This window comes from Enoplosus armatus, chromosome 22 (assembly GCF_043641665.1).
Source record: "Enoplosus armatus isolate fEnoArm2 chromosome 22, fEnoArm2.hap1, whole genome shotgun sequence".
In the NCBI taxonomy this organism is placed as follows: domain Eukaryota; kingdom Metazoa; phylum Chordata; class Actinopteri; order Centrarchiformes; family Enoplosidae; genus Enoplosus; species Enoplosus armatus.
Window position 1 is genome coordinate 8,264,485 of NC_092201.1, and position 21,598 is coordinate 8,286,082.

The window sequence follows — 21,598 nt, forward strand, 5'->3', positions numbered from 1 at the left end:
TTCTTATAGTTACATCCTCCATTCTTCTCAATGCAGAAACACTAGGGTCTCCTTGATAATTAAAAGAGAGGGATACAAGCTGATATAAAATAGTATGTATTACCTGGTTTGTATAAAGCATTAGCTTTAGTTTCCGCCAGTCATTGGGGGCTGACACAACAGAATTTGTTGTTACTGATATATTCTAACGTAGTTGCTCATCTTTTGTACCAATAATTCCATCATGAGAGTTTCGTGCCCATCCAAACTGTAAGTGACCTAAGATTATCTATGCAGAAAAGAGTCTTACTTCAGGAAGAAGTATAAAATAACTCCCACTTTGTGATTCTAAAATCGATCGACACCTAAAAACAAAAAAATCTACATCTAATAGAAGGTTAAAAAGGACGCACTGAACTAAATCCAAACACAGCAGTCATAAAAAAAAATCAATGTGGAAAAGTGCTGTAGTAATTATACAAAACAAGCTCTCGAGGGTGATGTATAGGATAACAGAGAGTATTCCACCTGCACTTACCGAGTGCAAAGCTAATGCCTCTCATGGGACCTATAACATCACCATAACAACACTCAAGTCCATTTATACCTAGGGGCCTTTACTGAAAATTGTTTCAATCATTTATGGCGGCTGCTGTTTCAATTATTGCCCAAATCATTCATACTCAGAAACATAAATGTTAGTTTAAATAATTAATGGAGGTTATCATTTAAACTGTTTAAGGTATGTGCTCTATTTTCTCTTTGCGTTGTTGGCTGATGGGTATTGTCTTACTGCAGTCCAAGATTTATGCACACACCACTCAGACTCATTACCTTAGAAACTTCAGGGTAGTGAGGTGACAGTATAGCTATGGCTGTCTTTGATGGTTGAAAAGGTTTGTGTGGTATAGTATTCACCTGTCTATCTCTGGAGTTGAAGTGTGTGTGTGTGTGTGTGTGTGTGTGAATATATGCTCACTGAGGCATGCTTTCACACACAGTTGAATACATGCTTCAAAATTTATCTGAGCATTGATGTGTGGTATGCGAGTGTATGTGTTTGATCATGCATGTTTATATTTGCATCTGTGCATCAGTGCGTAATAGTCTAGATATTCTATCTCTATCTCTCTCTCTCTCTGTATGTGCATGTGTGTGTGTGTGCGTGTGTGTACCTATATGCTCATTAACGCAGGTCTTGTGCATCTTGCCCATGAAGAGCTCCAGGCCAATGATGGCATAGATGATGATGACGAAGAGAACCAGCAGGGCGATATGGAGCAGAGGAACCATGGCTTTGATAATGGAGTTCAACACTACCTGTAAACCTGCAGCACACACACAGGGGAAGAGCTGAGAATACATGAAGGGCAGACACAAATATATAATAGTTGTGGTTAATCACCATGTAAGCACTCAAACTGACTATTATATTTGTTCTAAAGCTTTAATATTACTTTTGCATGTGATCATCCACTTTGAGAGAATACCTTCAATGAGTTTCTCAGAAAAAAATACAAAACTTGGTAGTTTCAAAACAGAACCTGCTCATAGGTGATACAACTTTCCAGTTAATTTACTGAATGCTTTGATGGACAACAGCTCAAAATACTGCATACTAATAAATAAAATAAATAAACAAACACTGTGATAGGAACACAGTCTGATGAGGAAGCTTATTAGTATGACAGACATAAAAATGTAAATTCTTTATCTTTGTAGGATAAAATATGGGTTTATTTTACTAATTTGTTTTTATCAAAAGATGTATTCAGACACATGCTTTGGTGCATATAAATAAACACCATATCAGATCACATTATTTTACATGGATGAAAATAGTTCAGCTTGGATCTTTTACTTTACTACATTCATTGAAAATGTTATTTTACGTGCAGCTGTAACCACATGGCCTAAATTCTTCTGTGAATAAAGAAAAGCTGTGTATCCTCCCGCTCAAGTCATGATCACAATTGAATTGTTATCAATTTGTATTTGAGTGAAGACTATTGCAATTATTCAGTAAAGTAAATGCAACTGCAAAACCACAGTAGGTGGCATCAATGATTGAGGAATACTTGGTATATAATACCTGGTTGATTCAATTACGTAACTGGTATGGTTATGACATCAACAACATATATAACAAACAGGTTCATTACAAAGTTAATTTACAGATCATTATTTCTGTATATTCTACAGCACATAAGTCTGTCTGTTGGTGTGCTAATCAGCTAGCATGCTACTGATCAGTTGCCATGATACCAATTCAACACACAATCCAATGATGTTGGACAGGGTTCAGTCTAAATATTGTGCACTGCAGCTCTCACGCTTTTAAATCAAACAAGAGTGTGGGATGTGCACTAGCATCCTGTGCATTTGCCTGCTATTGTAATCACAAGAACTGTCACACACACACACACCGGTGCACACACTCGCACATCCACTATTGGATCCTTTCCTGTCTTCTGGCCTTTTGGATTATTGATTTCTCTAGTCACTAACACAGGCAGGCTGACAGACAACTCATCTACTGCTCGTACTAGTCTGAGTATCTGACAACAGGACAATAGGACTCTCTGTGTGCGAGCATGTGTATGTGTGTGCATTTATGTGCCACTGTGTGCGTATGTGTGGCATCAAGCAGCAATATCAGCTCCAATTTGTGGTTCATTTCTCCCCCACCTCACCCAATCACCATTCACACCTGATCCTCAGAGCATCGTTTCTCCTCTTTCTTTCTTTTCTCTCTTTCTTTTGTTCTTTCTTTCTTTCACAGTCCTTAGTACTTACTGGGTACTCCAGAGACCAGTCTGAGGGGTCTGAGTACTCTGAATGCCCTCAGAGCCTTGACATCGAAGCCCGCTGCCTTTCCTCCAATAGGAGTGGCGCCGTCTCCCTTGGTGGCCTGCTCCAAGATCGCACTGAATAACCTGCAGGACAGAAAGTAATGACTTCAATCACCGTCATCATCAGGTTGACATCCCATTTCCATATACTAGAGAATATCTGAGAGAGAGGAAAACAATAAAGAAGATACTGATACAGGAATATAAGTGATGAAGAGTGATGAATATCTGCAGTTGTCGTCATTATGGCCTTATTTTCTATTATTGTCGCCAATAGCAAACTGAACTATCTACATCATCTTTATCATAATCTATAAAAGAGTTAAAAGTGTTGTAAATTTAGACATCAATCTAGTTTGGGACCAAATTATTAAAAACAATGAAGACATCTGCGCTGTTTCACCATCAAATGTGTTTTTTGGATAAAACTCAACAGTAGAAAGTAAAACAGCTTAATTAGTTAGCTCTCCAACACAACAATAGAAAGTGTTTCATCTGTTCCCTCTGTCTTTCACAGATAAGGAAATGTGAGACACTTGGCTTTAATGATTTGACAGTCAGCTCAGAAGAACACAGTGGCTGTAGTGAAGGGAGGTGTCTCCAAAATGTGTTTATGAGTGAGTGTGTGCTCATAACACTGTCACATTGAATATAGCACACATTTAATGCCATGTGGTGTCACACAACCTTCCCTCTAATTCTGCTGTAATATGTCTGGTGCTTAAAGTACGTAGAAATACATAATAATTAGTCATTTCCAGTGTGAAAGCTCCCAGTCAATCTGCTGGGCTGATTTTCTCATCCAACATATTTCATTGTATCGTTGACCCAGTGTTAACCTACATATGACTAATAAAACCAAACCTGAACTGAAACTGAACTGATAATAATAATAATAATGTTTTAACTTCTTATTTACACACATCTCTTTGGGTAAGAGTAGTCCCCAAGCTTGAATTTATGTAGACCATATGACCAAAAACATGTGGACACTGCCCATATGCATTTGTGTAACTTTGTGGAAAGCCTTCCAAGAAAAGTGGTGGCTCTTATAGCAGCACGTTGATGTCCATGATTTGGGAATGAGATGTTAAACAATCACATGGCGGTGTAATGCTCAGGTGTCCACACGCTTTTGACCATGTATTGTACAGTACATACACAAAGTAAGTAGAAATACATAATAATGCAAATATAGTCTTCAACAAAAGGGCTAAACATGTTTTTATGCTGTTGGCTTTTGTTGGCTATGATTCCCTATGAAATTATTTCCAGAAATCTCTTTGGATGTCAGTGGCTCACAAGCTTGAATTTATGTACGTCCAGCTGAGCTTATCACTCTCCCTCTCCTCTCCCTGTCTCTCTGCGATCCTTTAGAAATCACCATACAATACCATTTTCCAGCTAGCGCGGCTCAAAGGCCAGTCAGCGGCGCGTTAGTCATGGAGAATTATCAATTAGCACAGATGAAATGGCCACTTGAAAAGACCTCTCAAAACATATCGCCCTCTCTCTCCCTCTCACTCTCTCTGCCTCTCTATTTAGCACAACCTCCCTCTCAATTTGATTCACACTCTCTCTCTCTCTCTCTCTCTCTCTCTCATGGTGGAAAGCACGCCTTTGAAACAGAGTAGGAAAAGCATGTCAAGGATCTACAGTTTTGCTCCATCAGCATTTCGCCCAGCATGTTTTGCCATGGTGGGGTGTTAAATGATAATTACAGTGTAGCACTACATAACGGCTTGTGTACATCTAAAGATAGTAGAGGCTGTGTACATTCATAAAGATAACAGAGGTTGTGTGGTTTCATAGTAGTCAAAACACCACAATATTGACAAACACTGAATTCATCTTTGAATTATTATAAATTCACAATGGGCTGTTTAAAAGCCTATTACTAGTTTAATCTATAAAATGTCATCAAGTAGTGAAAATCTCATCACCAGTTCTCATGCTCTTTTTGCCTGACCAAGTCCAAAGCGTGAAAATATAAAATTTACAATGATATAGAACACACAAGTGCAGCAAATCTTAATGTCTGGAACCAGTGAAATCTTTACAGTTTTGCCTGATAAACAACTTAATGATTGATTATTTTTGCCAATCGACTAATTGCTTATTCAAATAAATGTTTCAGGGCTAGTTGTCAATTCTTTATATGCCAAATTTTTGCCTGAAGTTTTCACTCTCTTTTTCTGTGTTGATCCTACTGGGTGGGAAAAAGGAGGGAAGAGGAATGAAAATAGCACAAGTAAGAAGAGGAGAATAATACATGTGAGGGTAGTGAGAAGTGATGGAGGGAGGACAGAGAGTTGAAGAAGGAGAGCTATGTAAGGCAGAGACTAACGAGAAAGTCTATATAGTACCTATTTGTATTGAATAGATACACACACACACATAAACACACATGCACATGCACACAGCCAGTTAGCTCACTGAGCCTTCACTAATAAACTCTTAGGTATGGCTCTAACGTCTGTGTATATGTGCGACTGTATATGTGTGCGTGCATGTATGTGTGCCTGTGTGTGCGCGCATGTGTGTGTGTGTGTGTGTGTGTATGTGTGCCTCTGAGGCTGCTCAGCACCAGGTACAAGCTCTTTCACCCATATGGTGAACATTCCAGAGGGAGCGAACTCTGTCGCTTCTCATCTATATACACACACACGCACACACACACACACACACACACACACACACACACACAGGCAGGCTGGCAGTTAGGCACACACAGGCACAAGGACAAGCACTCATGCATGCACACACAGAGATACAGTGCTGTCACAGCTGAACATTTCCTGGATCTGTGTGAAATGAAAGGAGTGTGTGTATGTGTGTGTATTCGTGTTTCATGACTTTAATAATGGATTTTTTCGGTGTCATTTCCACGACAAGTTCCTTATATCTACATGACAAAATAGGTCCAAGTCAGTGCCTTCAAAAATGACAAATTGAAGCTTTCCAGTCTCCAGTGCTTCCCCCGCTAGCTAAGGAATGGTTAGAATTAGAGTTAGAGTTAGGCAAGTAAAACTGCTTGACTGTTAAAGAGAAGATTGTGATCATGGATTCAGATCACTTTCATGATTCTTATCACTGAATGTTGGTAGGAAACTGGACGCCACCTCTGGTCTCTGTCTTTCAACAAGTAATGCTGCCTTAACTCTGGAGAGGACATTCTTTGCGCACTAGCAGGAGGTAAATTAAACATGGGTGACTTTAAGCCTTTTGAACAAATGACCAATGCTGTCATTTTTCTGGTGCGTACAGTCTTTATTATCACGCCTTCACATGGGGTTTTACTGGATTTCAGCTCTAGCTACAAAGACACAACATGCCTAAGCTTTTATGTGAAAATTTTAAACTGTTACTGTGCTAAAGGAGAAAGAACAATTTGATCACCTCAGAAGACTGAGTATGCTTTGTGGTCATGTGAAACAGAAAAAAGTGGATTCATATTTTGACAAAGGAAAAATTCAAAACCCTGGGGAAGTCTAGATAGGCCACCAATCTCCCAAAACAGCAAACACCAACCCTTCTGAAGTGTCCCTGTGCAAGACACTGGATCCTGCCAAATCCAGAGGTGCAGCTTGTATTTGACCTTCTGACCTCCCTGTGGCTAGGTTGCAAGGTAAAGGATTTCCTTGAAGGAATGCATGGTGTATTATTGCACAATGAAATGACGCTGCGCCACAATAAAAGCAGACTGAAAGAGACAGAGAGAGGGAGAGAGGCAGACAGACAGAGAGGGTAGATAACAGCATAAGAGTGGTAAAGGTTGTGTTTATGCCAGGGGCACTGGCACCATGATGCCAGCCGATGGGGTGTGTGTGTGTGTGTGTGTGTGTGTGTGTGTGTGTGAGTCTATGGGGTGAAGCCAACCATGTTCAGTTAGTGATGGCTAATGTGAGTGAACACTTGACTGGCGATGAACAAGACTCACTGAGTGTGTATGTGTGTGCATTCACAGAGCGGTCCTTCAGGCTGAGGGGTGCTTTCTTGCTGTCTCTCTTGTGCACAAACACACACACGGTCAATTAGACCATTTTTATGGCATTAACGTAACTGTCAGGTCCACTGGCTATTGTGCCATTACCCCCACACAACACCGTACACAAAGCACAGCTGGCAGGTAGGGCACGCACGCACGCACGCATGCACGCACGCACGCACGCACGCACGCACGCACGCACACACACACACACACACACACACACACACACAGGCGCACACAGGCACAGAGGGTTTAGCAGATGGGCTATGTTGCTGAGTTGCAGATAAAGAAAAACAGAGCAGAGCTTTGCTATCAGCATCTAACAAGCTAATCAGTTTAGGCTTCACCAATACACTGTAGGCCAAAGTTTACTGCGGCTTTAATACGGATTCACTTTGAAGGAAGATTGTGTTACGGAAAAACTCTTGTAAAGGTTGTTATGTATTGTACTATTTTGATATTAATAAAATACCACATATACTGAGAGATTAGCATTATTCCTGTAGACAAACAAGACCACATCTTTCACACTGTGTGCCCGCATATTGGATTTTGCAAATCTGTTGAATTCCTAGTGAAGGTACAGTTGTAAGGTTGAGAGAAAAAAACAAAAAAAACGTCATCAAAGATAAGAGGAAGCGCAGTAGCTTCCTTGTTGTTGCTACAGGAATCATGTGTTCCTCATCGTGTTCACGGGAAATGTGATCTTAATTTTTAACAATGCTACCACTATGAGTACCTCTGGCATTAGACACTGGCTGCCAATTGTCTTGGCTGTAGTTTCATTTGTTGACAGTAATTATACCAAGGTACTATGATTAATTTGCCAATGATATGCTGATGTTTAAAAATGTGTCAGGTAGTGCTTTTACAAACCTTGGAAAGAGACAGCGAATTACAAATATACAGGACTGGCTATCTTTGTCATTCCCTCTATCAAACTACTTCGAGTAACATAGGACCGTTAAAAACATTTTTAACGGTCTTTTTAAAGACAGTTTTTATCTTCTTCTATGTGTTTCTGTCCACTCACCCTACGACTACGATGATGAAGTCGAGCAGATTCCAGCCGTTCCTCAGGTAGGCGTTGGGGTGGAAGAGCAGGCCGTAGGCTATTACCTTCAGGAATGCCTCCACCGTGAAAATGATGAGGAACAGATACTCCACACGTTCCTGTAGAGACACACAAACAAGACAGGTCCATTTATTTGTCTGAGCAGCAGCACTGCAGGAGCGTAGACAGACTCGGTATAACAGAGAACAAGCATTAGAGAAAGATTAAAAGAAAGTGGATGAAAGAGAGAGGAGATTATAGAAAGGCCTTTGGTGGTAAAGTTTGTAGTAAAGTAGTTAAGTACAAGAGTACGTGAGTAACTACTATTAACAGGACACCATACATTGAGACACCAATTGAACATCCATTCAAAAGTCTGTTTGGTGTAGTTCTCTTTTCCTTTTTATAAGTAAGTTATTAGAACAACTGGCCATACCAGAGCAGTAAGATATACACACATTCATTCACAATGATGGCAATGTTTATTTCGACCCACATCAACACTAAAGACCCTGTATGTGACTTGTGAGTACCAACAGTGCTGGTTGCTTATTCCTCTGAGTTTATCAGCCAGAACAAGATGTTCTGTTACTGTTTATGTGGCTTCTGGTGTGTGTGCCTGTGTGTGTGTGTTTGATTATTTATGTGTGAACATGTATTTGTCTAACTTGTAATCGTGTACACAATCAAAGCATTCTTATTATTTAATCAAAGCGACTCTCTTCCTGTCCTAAGAGGCTACTGTCTGAAGAGAGGAATGCATGCGTATGTGCATGTATAAACACACACACACACACACACACACACACACACACACAAGCAGCTCTTCTACGACAGAGTTCCTCAGAGATTGCTGTCATAGTGATGACCCCTGCCTAAGAGGGTCCTGGGAAAATGTCCTGAAATGGCCTTGACAGAGAGAGAGAGAAAGAGAGAGGATCTTTCATCGTAAACTTCCAACCAATTCATCGTCCACCTAATCATCCGTCATATCTGCTTTCTAATTTTTTGTCAAGTTTATTAAAACAAACAAAAAACACTATTAAGCGCCTGTGTCAACACGACAAAAAAGTATTCTATATTCAGGAGTATTCTCTGTCCATCTGATCATTTTTTAAATTTAAAAATAAATTTGGCTCCATCCATCAATCTATCCATCCATCTCCGTCCCTGCTCCTCCTCCTGTTCCCACTGGTTTCCCATGGATGTACAGTCACAGAGGGCCAGAGGTTTTGGACAGAAGGCCGCCTAGGTCTCTGCAGCCTCCAAGTCAGCTGAACCTGAGGCTGGAGGGACGCAGATTCTGTATGTGTCCAAGTTTACCAAAATGACAACAGCACTATCATGAAGTGACATAAAATAAACTGTAAAAAATGACAATGAAAATAAGAATGACACTTCAACATTTAATTTCATTTCGTTTCCTGTACTTACTGATATGATACTGATATTTCTTAATGTATTATTTATTTTATGATTTCCCATTTTGGAGGACTTTACAGTGAGGCCATTGTCAAGTACAATAAAATCTACTTTGTACTTGGGCATTCTGGTCAAGCAACAATAACTCCTACAAAATGACAAACCTAAAGGCAAACCATTACTTACAGAATATTCTTTATACTCAAAAATATCCCCCCAAATAATCTTACTTAGTGTAAATAGTCAATATTTTTAAGATGCTGAATATTTAACATGGGATTTCATTTCTTCAAATGTGTTTTACTCAAATGGTTAGTGTTGGATAAGTTCATGTACACAGTGGCTGTGTTTGTTGTAAAAGCTGATGTGAGTCTAAAGTGGGTCCAGCTAAACAAACAACTTTCTCAGCATGGAGAAAGACTGTGTCAAACTGCCATTAGGCCACTCAGATACACACATATCCTGGGCCATGGGAATCAGTCATCCATGTAGCCACAGTTTTGACATGACAGCTGTGGTTTCACTGTCACATTTATAAATGCTAAGAACTAAGGGTTAGGAAGGTGTTTATTTAAGATGGATTTTCAGAGCTCTATATCTCAGCAGCTGACTTCTGGACATTGATAAAAGAATCATGCTTTGATTTTGTGTTCTTAATGATGTGATTATCATCCAAACTGTGATTTGGGAGTGTTTTTCCCACACTTAGAAGTGCTCAAGAAGCTTGACAGTGGAGGAAATGACATGAATTATAATACGGAGGATTTGCACATTTTGAAAGACAGACAACTTGAAAGGAAAGTAGATTTTTAGGCCAGGCATTCTGCACCTGAATGCGCTGCTCAGAAAGCTGTCTTAAACTTGTTTTGTTTCTTGTCTCTGTCTCTCTAACCTCCTGTCATTTCAATTCAAGTCCATCCAGTGTGCATTATTGGAACGAAAGTATCCAGCTTTAAGATAAAGATCAAGATTTTCACATTAAACACCTGTCTTCTTTTTCTATGCGTGTGCATCAGTTTCAGAGTCTGGAGAATTGATCTTTTAATATATATATATATATATTCATCATTCGTAACTGCAGGCCCTCCACCACACAGTGAGTATTAGTAGTCTATGCGGAAGTAATTAATCTCACAAACGCGCACACACATATCCTCCCTCTCAAGTACACAAAAGCTCTCCATCACTCTCTTGCTCAAACACACACAGATATACACACCCGGGCTGTGTATCTGCCAGTGACAGGCAGACAGTGCGGCGCTCAGAAGAATAAAACAGAGAAAAACATCTGGTAGGAACAGCTCAGCCTGATGCACACACACAGATACACTTCTCTGCCTCCTTTCCTTCCGTTCATACAGACCCATAAAGGGCAAAATCCATATGGGGCACGACTAATCTGGTTAGTGACTGGAAAGAAATGAGAGAGAAAAGATGAGAGACTGAGAGAGAGAAGGGGAGGATGGATGAGAGAGAGGAAGAGAGACAGACTAAAGAGACAGAGTCAGAGAGAGAAGAAGGCAGACAGAATGACAGAAAGGTGAGTATGTGGGAGCAATAATTCAGTTAACTGCGATAGGTCAACCAAACCGCCTATCCATCAACTAGACCAATCAGATTATAGTATCGACATTCTACCATACAGCGGACAATGTTTCCATTCGCCCATGACCTTCTGTGTGTGTGTGTGTGTGTGCTGCAAGACAGGATTAGCCATTAAGCTGTTTTTGAAAAAACCCACAGACACATCATAGTCTTGTGTGTATGTGTGTGTGTGTGTGTGTGCGCGTGTGTTTGTTTCTTTCGTGCAGTTTTCAATAGATCAAAAAGAACAGAGAAAAAACACCCTGAACACAGACTGTACCAGCTACTCAACCATGAAAACACAAAACAGCAGGAGCAGCACAAAGATAACATTTTTATTTCAAAACTTCTTGCTTATTCACCATGTCCACAGGACATACATTTGCAGTGAAGACAAGGTTGGCAAAAACACCAAATGTTGTATAACTGAATGACTTTAAACCTGACAGTTTGTAATTTAATCTATTTCATCTTAAAATGAAATTCTAAAATCCAACTCTTGTCATGCAGCAAATCTGAACTCCTCGAAGCCTTGTAAACAGAAGACAACCGCACTAGAATGTGACTTTTTCCTGCTTAGGCAGGAAACATTTCTGCAACTATACAGCGACACACTGCCAAACATCCGGTAATGATTTATTCAGATGCAGCAACCACAGTGAGACTAAGTACAAGGTCTGGAGTTGTGCACATTGCTAGTGTGTGTCCTATTAGCAGGCTAATGGTGCAACAGTGGTGAAGGAGAGGGAAAGACACATTAAGTACAGTAGCTGTGAGACAAATGGATTGAGAATACACACACTGGTTTATTACAACTCTTTGCCATTATTCCTATCTGTAATAAATACATTGTGCTCACCAAGATAATTGATCTGGGAACACGGTGACATCGCTATAAAGAAGTACAAGCAGTAAGACAATACAAGACTTTTAACAAACTCCAAGGTTACAGGGTCCAAGGTTGAATTCTCAAGGATGCTGACCATTAAATTAGCAAAATATAATGACAAAAATTGCCCCCCAAAAACAACTGCCGATGGATTTGCCATTTGCCCAACCTTAGTACAGTGTTATCATGAACTGAACACCACACTCTAGGATTTGAACCAGCAACTACTTCCTCCCTAACTGAAGCCAACCACCAGCCCATGCGAGGCGATAACTCAAAAGTAAGATCTGTTTGATGCATGGACAACTCCTCTTTTGACATTTAGTAAAGTTAGGAGGTCCTTACTTAAACTCTTTCTTCTTCTGTCTCACCAACTTCTAACTCCTTCTTTCCCAATTCTTGTGGTCTCCCTCTCCGCTTCTCTTTCTCATCCCTCACTTCCATATCTTCACCTCCTCTCTTTCTTCCCCTCATCTCTCGCTCTTTCTCTCTCTCTTTCTCTGTGGGTGCCAACCAGAAGTTACCATAGAGACCAAGATGGGTTCCAACGTTACCATGGAAACTGTGGGCTGCAGCAGCAGCAGACTTTTTCTCTCTCTCTCTCTCAGTTCCTCTGTCTCTCTCTCACACACACAAACGGATGACACTGATCAGTATTGTACCAAGAATATCCACAGCACATAGTCTTAATTACTACTCTTCTGTCAGCATCCAGACTTCCTATTGTGTGTGTGTGCACATGTGTATAGCAATGTGTTGTTTGTGTGTGTACTAGGGCTGCCACTTTCCAAAAATCAAGTCTGAATGAATCTGAAATGACAGATGTCGAATATTAACTATTTCCCCCAAGTTCGAAAGAATGTTCGAGTAAAAAGTGACAGCCCTAGTGTGTACATCAGTGAGTGCTGTGTGGCTGTTCCAGTGATCCATGTTTTAGTGTGTCATTCTGTCACTCTGCACATGCCTTTGATATATAAAATAGATAGCTTGCTATCTACAACATGCCATGTTTACGATACAGCATACAGCATAATTCAATACCTGGTCTATAAAATACAAGCAGTTTGGCAGTGAATTAACCACCACCACAGGTTTAAGAGCTTTTGACAGTAGATGCAAAAGGGTAAACAACTCATCATAATTATGCTCTATGTATTATTTTCCTTCAATAAGGGTTTAATAGAATTTGCAATGGAGCTTGAAATTTGGGGTTAAGTTTTGGGTCAGTGAGCAGAAATTGGTCTGTATTTTTTCTATTGTTGTAATTGCTACAGCATGGAGATGAATAACGGCTTATAATCAAAGCTGACAATGCTCAAGAGACCAGCTGTAGATTAATATGTCATGTTATGTTTTGATGTGAAATCCACAATGGTGAAAAACATTGGCTCTTAGGTCACTCTCTCTATACTTAAGGCAATCTTCTTGACTCTCCACAGCTAACAGCCATAAAGAGAGGGACTTCCCACCTGACAAACTCTCCATCTTCTGCCCTGCACTAAGGACATCAAGCAATCAGATTTTTATAGTCACTCAAGAGAGAGGTGAGGACAGGACGGACGAGGAGAGGACAGCCTAGAGGTTAAAGAGTGTACTTACATTTCTAATGTGGGTGGACAACACTCTCTTCTCAACACCTACCTATTGAGGTTCTGTTGCAAAGGTTCTTAAAGCAATGTTAAACTTTGATAGCACCTTGGGTTGTAAAGCCTGATATATTGTCAATCATCTTTATCAGTTGCCCTGGGCTCTGTGAGTAAGAATGGAAAAGCATTTTCTTCTCTCTCCACTCACTCTCATTGCATGGTGAAACAGGTCTCAAAGCGTAAATAAAGCATGAAGAAACAGGAAAAGAGCAGATTTACCGTTTTACTTAATAAAAGAGCAAGGGTCAAACAATATTTCTACTTATGTAATGGCCAGGAAATGACAACCAATACTGCTTTAAAATCCACCGAGTTCAATGGAGCTCGGTGATAAATATGGTGGTTGCACTGGGATGCTTCCAGGTGTGAATTTGTGTTACTGAATATATATAACAGGAGACTGCTGAAATAGAGCATGAGTGCTCATTTAAGATGTCCTGCATAAATAAAAGATGACACAAGGCAAGAGGAGTATACGAGACATACAAAGGTTTATACAGTACTCAGTTAATTATACATACACATAAGATATACACCGTTCAGCCATCTTGAGATCCATAAAAAATCTCTTTGAATCACGTTGCTGAAAGGCAACAAATGCAAACACATTGGAAACATGCTGTGAACATGCCAGCAGCACATGTTCATCATGTGTGTCATTAACAGACCTAAGATCCAATCTGTGGGCCTCTGGACAAGGATTATGTTTGATTAAGGATTACACTTGTGTGTGTGCATGTGTGTGTGTGTGTGTGTGTGTGTGAGAGAGAGAAAGACAGAGACACTGTATCATGGTCAGCAGTAACCTCTGACCCTTAAAAGGAAGATAGATTACCTTAAACAGAGTCACACACAATCATAGACACAGTTAAAGCCTGCTGTGTACTTTTGCACCCAACACATCCACACGCTGCACATTTGATGTGCAAAAGTGTTTGACTACTGTGTATGTGTTTCAATGTGGTTAATGACCTTTTGTTGAATGATTGGAAAATGTTCGTTGAGAATGAAACTATTGTAAAAGTAAACCCTGTTTATATTTTTTCTGCATTAATGTGGACACCGCCTTATTGAATCCATTTCTTTTCTTCTTGTTTGTCTTTTGTTTCCTCCAGCACTCTGAATATCAAAGTTTACAGAAAGAGAAAAAACTCCAGTTTCCAAGCAACAGGCACTGTAGCTACCAGATGAAGAAGGAAGGAAGGAAGGAAGGAAGAGAGGGAGGAAGGAAGGACTAAATGTGACTAAACCCCTGACACACAATCCGTCCATGGTTGTCCATCATTACCTGTTGTTTTGGTGGTGAGTCTGTTGTGTCCAATGTCACGAAAAATTGTCAGCTGTAGTCTGTTAGGGGACGACTTGAGGCCAGCTACGTTTGATTAGCTTCATTCTTTGACAGTGGTGTGTAGGACCCAAAGACAGCAAGAGAGAAGGCTAAATGTTTAGTGACAGAACTTACAGAACCGTCAGGTCAACAAATCTCACTGAAAGACTGTCACATGCTAACTATGCTAACTCTCTATTCACTCAGACACATTTATGCTATCTCAATTTCTCTTTTTCTCACACAGAAAATTATTTCTTTCTCCCTTTATCAAATTTTCTCACTTTCACACACACACAGAAGCCTGTAATCTGTCCACCTCCAGGTTCAGGCTCCCTGTCAACAAATATCATCCCTGCTGAAATGTCTCTGGGCAAACAGACAGCAACTGGGCTAATGTCAAGCTTTTATTTTTCTAAATGAATAATTCATTCATTCATTTTCTTCATCTGCTTCCCCTGTTCTAGGTTACAAAGTCTGAACACTATCCCAGCATGCACTGGGAGAAAGACTAGGACAGGTCACCACTAGTCCATCACAGGCCTAACACACAAACAAAGCCAATCTTACATCCACAGAGCCAAGTTAGAGTCAACCTGTCCTACATGTCTTTGGACAAGGGGGGGAAACCCATAATGAAGATAAAATAAATATTTCAAATTGTCTGCAAATATAGACCGAGGTGTAGAAAACATGAGACAATATTTAGAGCGGAAAGGTGAACTATAGAGAAGATGGAATTGAAAGAGAGAGAAAGAAATAGAGTAATTGGTCTAAAAATAATAGAACACAGGAGCATAAATCATCTTATATAGACAGCCAGTGTGTGTGTCCATGAGTGTGTGCATAAATGTGTGAATGTGTGTGTCTGCTAGTTGGTGTCTGAGGGGAAAGCAACTGGTACCCTTGAGAGAGGAGAAGAGGAGAAAGATGACAGGAAGAAAAAAAAGAGTAAGATACTGTACAAACTGTAAAGAGAGGGAGAATGAAACAGCAAAGGTGAAAGGGTGGACAAGCATCACTTTTATCCCTGTTTTCACTCATCCCTCCATCCCAGCTAACAGCACACTTCTTCCTCTCAAGTGTAAAATGCTGATGTGTGTGTGTGTGTGTGTGTGTGTGTGTGTGTGTGTGTGTGTGTGTGTGTGTGTGTCTTTGTATGCGTTGACTTATCACGACTCGAGTCCTGCCTCACTGCGCAAGGAGACAGATGCTGCCCCCCCCCCACACACACACACACACATTGTGACAGCCGTGCATTCACCTATATACACACACTCTTCCTCACATGTACACATTCTCACTCACACACACAGAGATTTGCACATGCAGTCAGACACACAAGCAGAGGGGCAAATGAAGACAAAGTGAAGTGACACACAAACACTCCGATCACTGTAGTGCATCAAGATCAGAGTAGCTGCTCGCTAAACTGACAGGACAAGATAGATTACTATACTCTGTAACTCATTGCATGACTCATGGTAAGGAGTGTGTGTTTGTGTGTGTGTGTGTGAGTGCGCGTGTGAGTCATCTAATATGCCTCTTGGGTCGATCGTGCTGTTGTGACTTGTGAAAGGTGATAAAGACTGACAAGAACACACAGTTGTATATTAAGATACTATATTAAAAATAACTGAATTATTCATCAGTTTACAAACGTCTTCCCATTCTAGCTCAATAGAACTGAATAACAAGATACACCAACAGCTGGTGTGCGTGATGCTGGATTATGCTGGCCTTCTCTGTTGTGATTGGTTGAAGAATGATGAGATCTAAAAAGCTGCAGTCAAGCGTCAGTTGGGGATGAGGTGACCAAAGTCAAATGTAGCCTATAGTGGGATGGATGGCTGAATGAAAGTTTGATTTTGTTGCTGTCATTCATTTAGTGATACTATGAAGGCGTGCTGATACAAGTAGGCAGGAAATCAATTTGTGGATCTTTTTGAGGAATTTATCAAATAAAAGTAAGAATTTGTAGGTTTCAACTTCACCAATGTCAGGATTTTCAGCTTTTCTCTATCTCACAACATCCCCATCACTCTCTCTTTTTGTCATCACAATCCCTTTCGGTAAACCCGGTCAGATGAGTGACGCTGTGCTTGTTAGCACATTCTTTCATTCACTATCCTCCCCTCCTCTAACTCTTCCTCTCCCTTTTCTGTCCATATCCACATCTCTACTTGCTTTCTTTCTCTTCCTTCTCCTTTTTTGTCCATTTGTTGTTCTCCTGCTGCCTCTCCCTTTCTCTCTCTCTGGCTCCTTTTCTGCTCTCTGTGCTCCCAATCAGTTATCCTGACTGCATAACAGGAAGATGCAGAAAGAGTGGGATGAATGAAAGGGTTGAAGTAACTGAGAAATCCCAGAGACAAATAAATAAACAGAACAGCACTGGTGTCACCCACTTCCTGAGAATCAACCTACTATAAATGTGCCCTGAATGTCCAAACAGAGACTTTTCACACAGTGGCTCGCCAAACGAGACACCAGAAAGTCCAATTATAGCGTTCCCAGGATTCCCTGTCTTCCATATCACAGAACATAAGGCTGTAGCGGACATCAAACATTTTCATGTCATTTAATTTTGTTTTTCTTGCATCGTACATGAATTATGAAGAACAGCTTCACTGTTTCAACAGACACAATAACAAAAAGACTGAAATCCTCAACATCAGTCCAATCAATACACAAAAACAGACAAAGCCTGCATTTTGGTTTTCTAACTAAGGTTCAGCTTGGTGGTTGTTGATGCATACAGTACACACATGCAGGCAAGCACATAGAGACACTCACAAACATGTGAGAGCAACCTCAAGGACAAATAAACACATCAAATATTAAAGCCACTCATGATCAAACACAAACAGAAATACACAAACCAAACTTTAATGTCATACCTGTAACACAAAATCCTTGCTGTCAAAGCGACTTCGTAAACACAATTTTAACCAGTAGTCACAACGACAGCAATATGAGAACACACAAACCGCACATACAGTGACAATGTGGGATATGTGTGAGAGGGGGACTGAATTTTGCCTCCGAGCTCTTTACCTACTGAGATCAAACACTGTATGAGTGTGTATGTGCGCACAGATGTGCATGTGTGTGAATCCCACTGTGTTGACATATGGTCTTCTCAGATATGACGCAGGATGGGCCAACAGCCATGGTAGTAGTGTGGTAAATGTAGTTCAATGAAGCTGGGGGATATCTGAAACTTTAAATGGCAGACAAAAGGCTTAAAACAGAAGTAGAGTAAACTCCTCAGGTTGAAATAAAACCTGATGTTTACACATTCGAAAAGGCAAATAATATATCGCTCAATAGATTTTATGTTTTTCTTTTAATGCTCACTATATAATACCTCTAACACCAATACTTGTTTTTAGCTCCCCAGACCAGTATTAGATAGCAAACTGGCATGGGTAAACCATTGGAAACACAGCAGCACTGATTTGCACCAGGAAATATTGATTCACTGCTTGTGAAATAGAATTACTTTCATGTCCTGCTGGCTTTTTTTTTTTTTTTTGCTTTTTCAATATCCAAAATCTTGTAGAGAGCAAGTTTCCCCTGGAAGAAAAAAAACCCTCTCTCTCTGTTTGTCTGTCTCTCTTGCTCTCTCGCCATGTTGAATTGGTTGTATTGCTCCTATCAGAACCAAACACACCACTCTATCTCCCCGCAGAGCGCTGGAAAAGCCCCGTCTGTGAATGAGTGTGTGTGTTTGCGTGTGTGTTGAGAATTGCTCCATCATTCCTCCCCTGGTTAATGTCCAGTGGAGCGAGACCAGAGCACAACACAGTGAAAATGGAGAAACAGAGATATAATGGGAAAACACTGACATGTATGTGTGTGTGTGTGTGTGTGTGTGTGTGTGTGTGTGTGTGTGTGTGTGTGTGTTGGTGTGTCAGAAAAAAAGAGAAAATAATATTGAGGTGTGAATCCATGGCTTTAAGAGCACTGTAACTGATATGGCATTTATATGTAATGGCAGTCAATCAATAACAATTCCCCACAGTAAATAACACATGGTGTACATTACAGGGTTATTATGTGTACTGAGATGTATGTTATACATCCAGTTGTCATTATCATTCATTTGGAGCTGTGATTCTGGCCACCTGATGAATCATTCACCTTTATCTCTGTTTTGGTCTCCACTAACTAATGAGGCAAATATCCGTCTCTTTTCTCCACTGTGTTCACCAGCTACTTTGTCTGCCTGCTGTTTTATCTGTCAAACAAAACAATGAGCTAAAAGACGCTAAAAGCCTCCGTAAAGCTGAGGGAAACTGCTGAGTTAGGTGAAAATTCTGTCATCACTCAGACATTTGACCGATTGTTAATATAAAAATATTGATTTGTGCAGCTTTAAATATCTAAGAATTGAGTTTGTGAATTTGTTTCTTGATTGACTTGATTGGTTTAATTCATTTATTTGTTTTACCATTATTTTTGTGTTTTCTGTATTATGATCCAGTCACTGTAGGTCTGAGTTTTGTTATGATTGTATGATTTTTATTTTCACATCATTTTCTGCTGTTGTTGTTGTTTAAAGAACTAAATGAAACGAAAGGAATGACATCATAGGTATCATGGCTTTCATTCTCAGGTTGATGTGAGCGTATATGTGCTGTACAAAAGTTTTCCTGAAGTAGTTTATAAACATAAAAATAGCAGGAAAAGCAGGGAACTATGGCAACTAGAGATCTCTGGTTCCTCTGTGAGAATTAAGAGTCTGTCTTTGAGCTGTCACATTGCTCAGCTGAAACTGGCAAACTGTGTGTAATGTGGAACTATGACGGCTTTAAGTGAACTCCGATTTCAGCACCATACCCTCTGACCTCCCAAATCCTTATTGATAAAACATGATTGAGGAGAAGAAAGCTGTGTAGCTCTCCTACTGGGTGCCATGGCAATGCCACCATGACACCCAAACAGGATTAGCTGCTAACACCCACTCCCCTGCTGTTACCATAGTAGCACTGTTGAAACAGCGACCCACAAGCTATAAAAAGACAAACTTAACTTTCAGAAAGTGAAAAGTGAAATAGAAAAAGAAAGTAATTAAGATAAGGAGAGGAGGGGGGAGAGAAGAAAGGTTACCAACTCATCTTTTGTTGGCGTTTAACATATTTGATTTGACTAAAGCACATTTTAGCTGACGGGTCAAAAAGAGAAAGAGCAGGAAAGGAGAGATAGAGGGAAAGAGCTGAGGAGGACTATTAAAAAGGCTAACAAGGTTATTAATCAGGACGGATGAGAACAAAATTCATTTCTCTCTTTCTTCCTTCACTGTTGAAACCTCAGCGGATCTGTCCTCAGCTAGTCCTCTTTCAACCTCTGCATTCTCTTTCTCTCTCTTACAATCTCGTCTTCTCTCTGACTCTGTGAAACTCGACCTGCACTACTTTATTTATCAAACGGATGGGAACATCTGGCTTTGGTAGCTGCCTTTGTTGCTCCCACTTTCTCTGTCTTTTTCTTCCCTCTCTGTCTTGTTGTCTAACTGTCATGTCTGACTTTAGGGCTGCAACTAATGGTAATTTTCATTATTGATTAATCTGTTGATTACTTTTCAATTATACCATGGCCTCTGAAAATTCTCGATTCAAATTGGTCGGCAGGTGTCTGTTGATTTCTAGTAACTGGACAGTATAATTGTACACCTTTAATGAGTTTGTTTTCAGATCTAAGTAAGGACAATGTGTGTGTGGTTTGCCTGTTTCATCCGTTATGATTGTGGAAGGACCAACTTGTTGGGTATCCGTTAACTTACTGTTTGTTTTGTCTATAAACTGTCAAAAAAACATGAAAAATTCTCATCACATGTTCCCAAAGCCCAAGGTAACATCTTCAAAATGATTGTTTTATCAACAATTCAAAACGCCAAGCAAACAAACGGGAAAAGAAAGGAACAAATGCAAGTTATCGTTCCCTGATAAATACCTTAAAAGGTTAACCAGAAATGCCTGTCAATAATCAATGTAATTTTACAGCACTGCAGGACATTTATTTGGTTTTTCATAGCAAAAATAAATAAATCTATAAATCATGATTTGGCTTTTGGTCCCCATAAGTAAAGCAATACACTTCCACAAACACACAAGGATGCAGCAACGAACGTATGAGACAGACGGGGTAGAGAGCTCGAAAGAGTTTTGTGATACGATCACAAGATATGGGGAGACGACGGAGGAAAATGCAAGAGGAGGGAGGTTTAAGTGAACCTGCGGAGCATCACATTAGTTCAGGCTGAGCACCGAAGTCGCACACGCCATCAGCTGATCAGTATCAGCTGACTCAGTTTATATAATTTGACAAGCTCGCTCTCTCACTCTCCTCTGATCATTCATGCCGCTGCTGCTGTGACTGGTTATGCTGATTTATTCCTTCGGCACCCCGGCATCATCCTGTTATGATTTCTTACCAAACATAGCTTGCGATAGCATCTCTTGCCTTGTGCATGATGTATACTCCACATCTCAGTGATACTGTATGAGTCTGCTGGGCTCTGTTCTGTATACACCAGAGGGGTTTATTGTGTTCCCTGCAGAATGTATTGCATGTTGGTTGGTTTCATCTGGGGAGCATCTTCAAGGGCAAAGCCTTTGCAAATAGATACAAATATATATGTATAATCCTGAATAATTCTACCTTTCCACTGTCCTGTATAACAATACACCACTGCTCCTGTATCCAATCAAATAGTAAGTAAGTTTTCACTTACCTTGGCGACCAAGAGGGACAATATGTTCCGTTGTGAGCTGTTTGTGTGTGCTGTATGTATTTCTAAGATCAGAGAAAGAACAAAGCACACACACACCACCTACACTCTCCCTTTCAGC

The 21,598-nt window shown here is 40.2% G+C and overlaps 1 protein-coding gene across 1 annotated transcript in view; it reads right to left on the reverse strand.

The window, feature by feature from the left end:
* Positions 1 to 21,598, reverse strand: part of cacna1c (calcium channel, voltage-dependent, L type, alpha 1C subunit) — a 179,217-nt gene that overhangs the window by 56,753 nt on the left and 100,866 nt on the right. The window contains exons 4-6 of the mRNA XM_070929300.1: positions 7,856 to 7,995; positions 2,776 to 2,915; positions 1,158 to 1,307 (exon numbers count right to left, since the gene is read on the reverse strand). Of these exons, the coding sequence (XP_070785401.1) occupies positions 1,158 to 1,307; positions 2,776 to 2,915; positions 7,856 to 7,995 (430 nt within the window). The remainder of the gene's footprint in view (positions 1 to 1,157; positions 1,308 to 2,775; positions 2,916 to 7,855; positions 7,996 to 21,598) is intronic.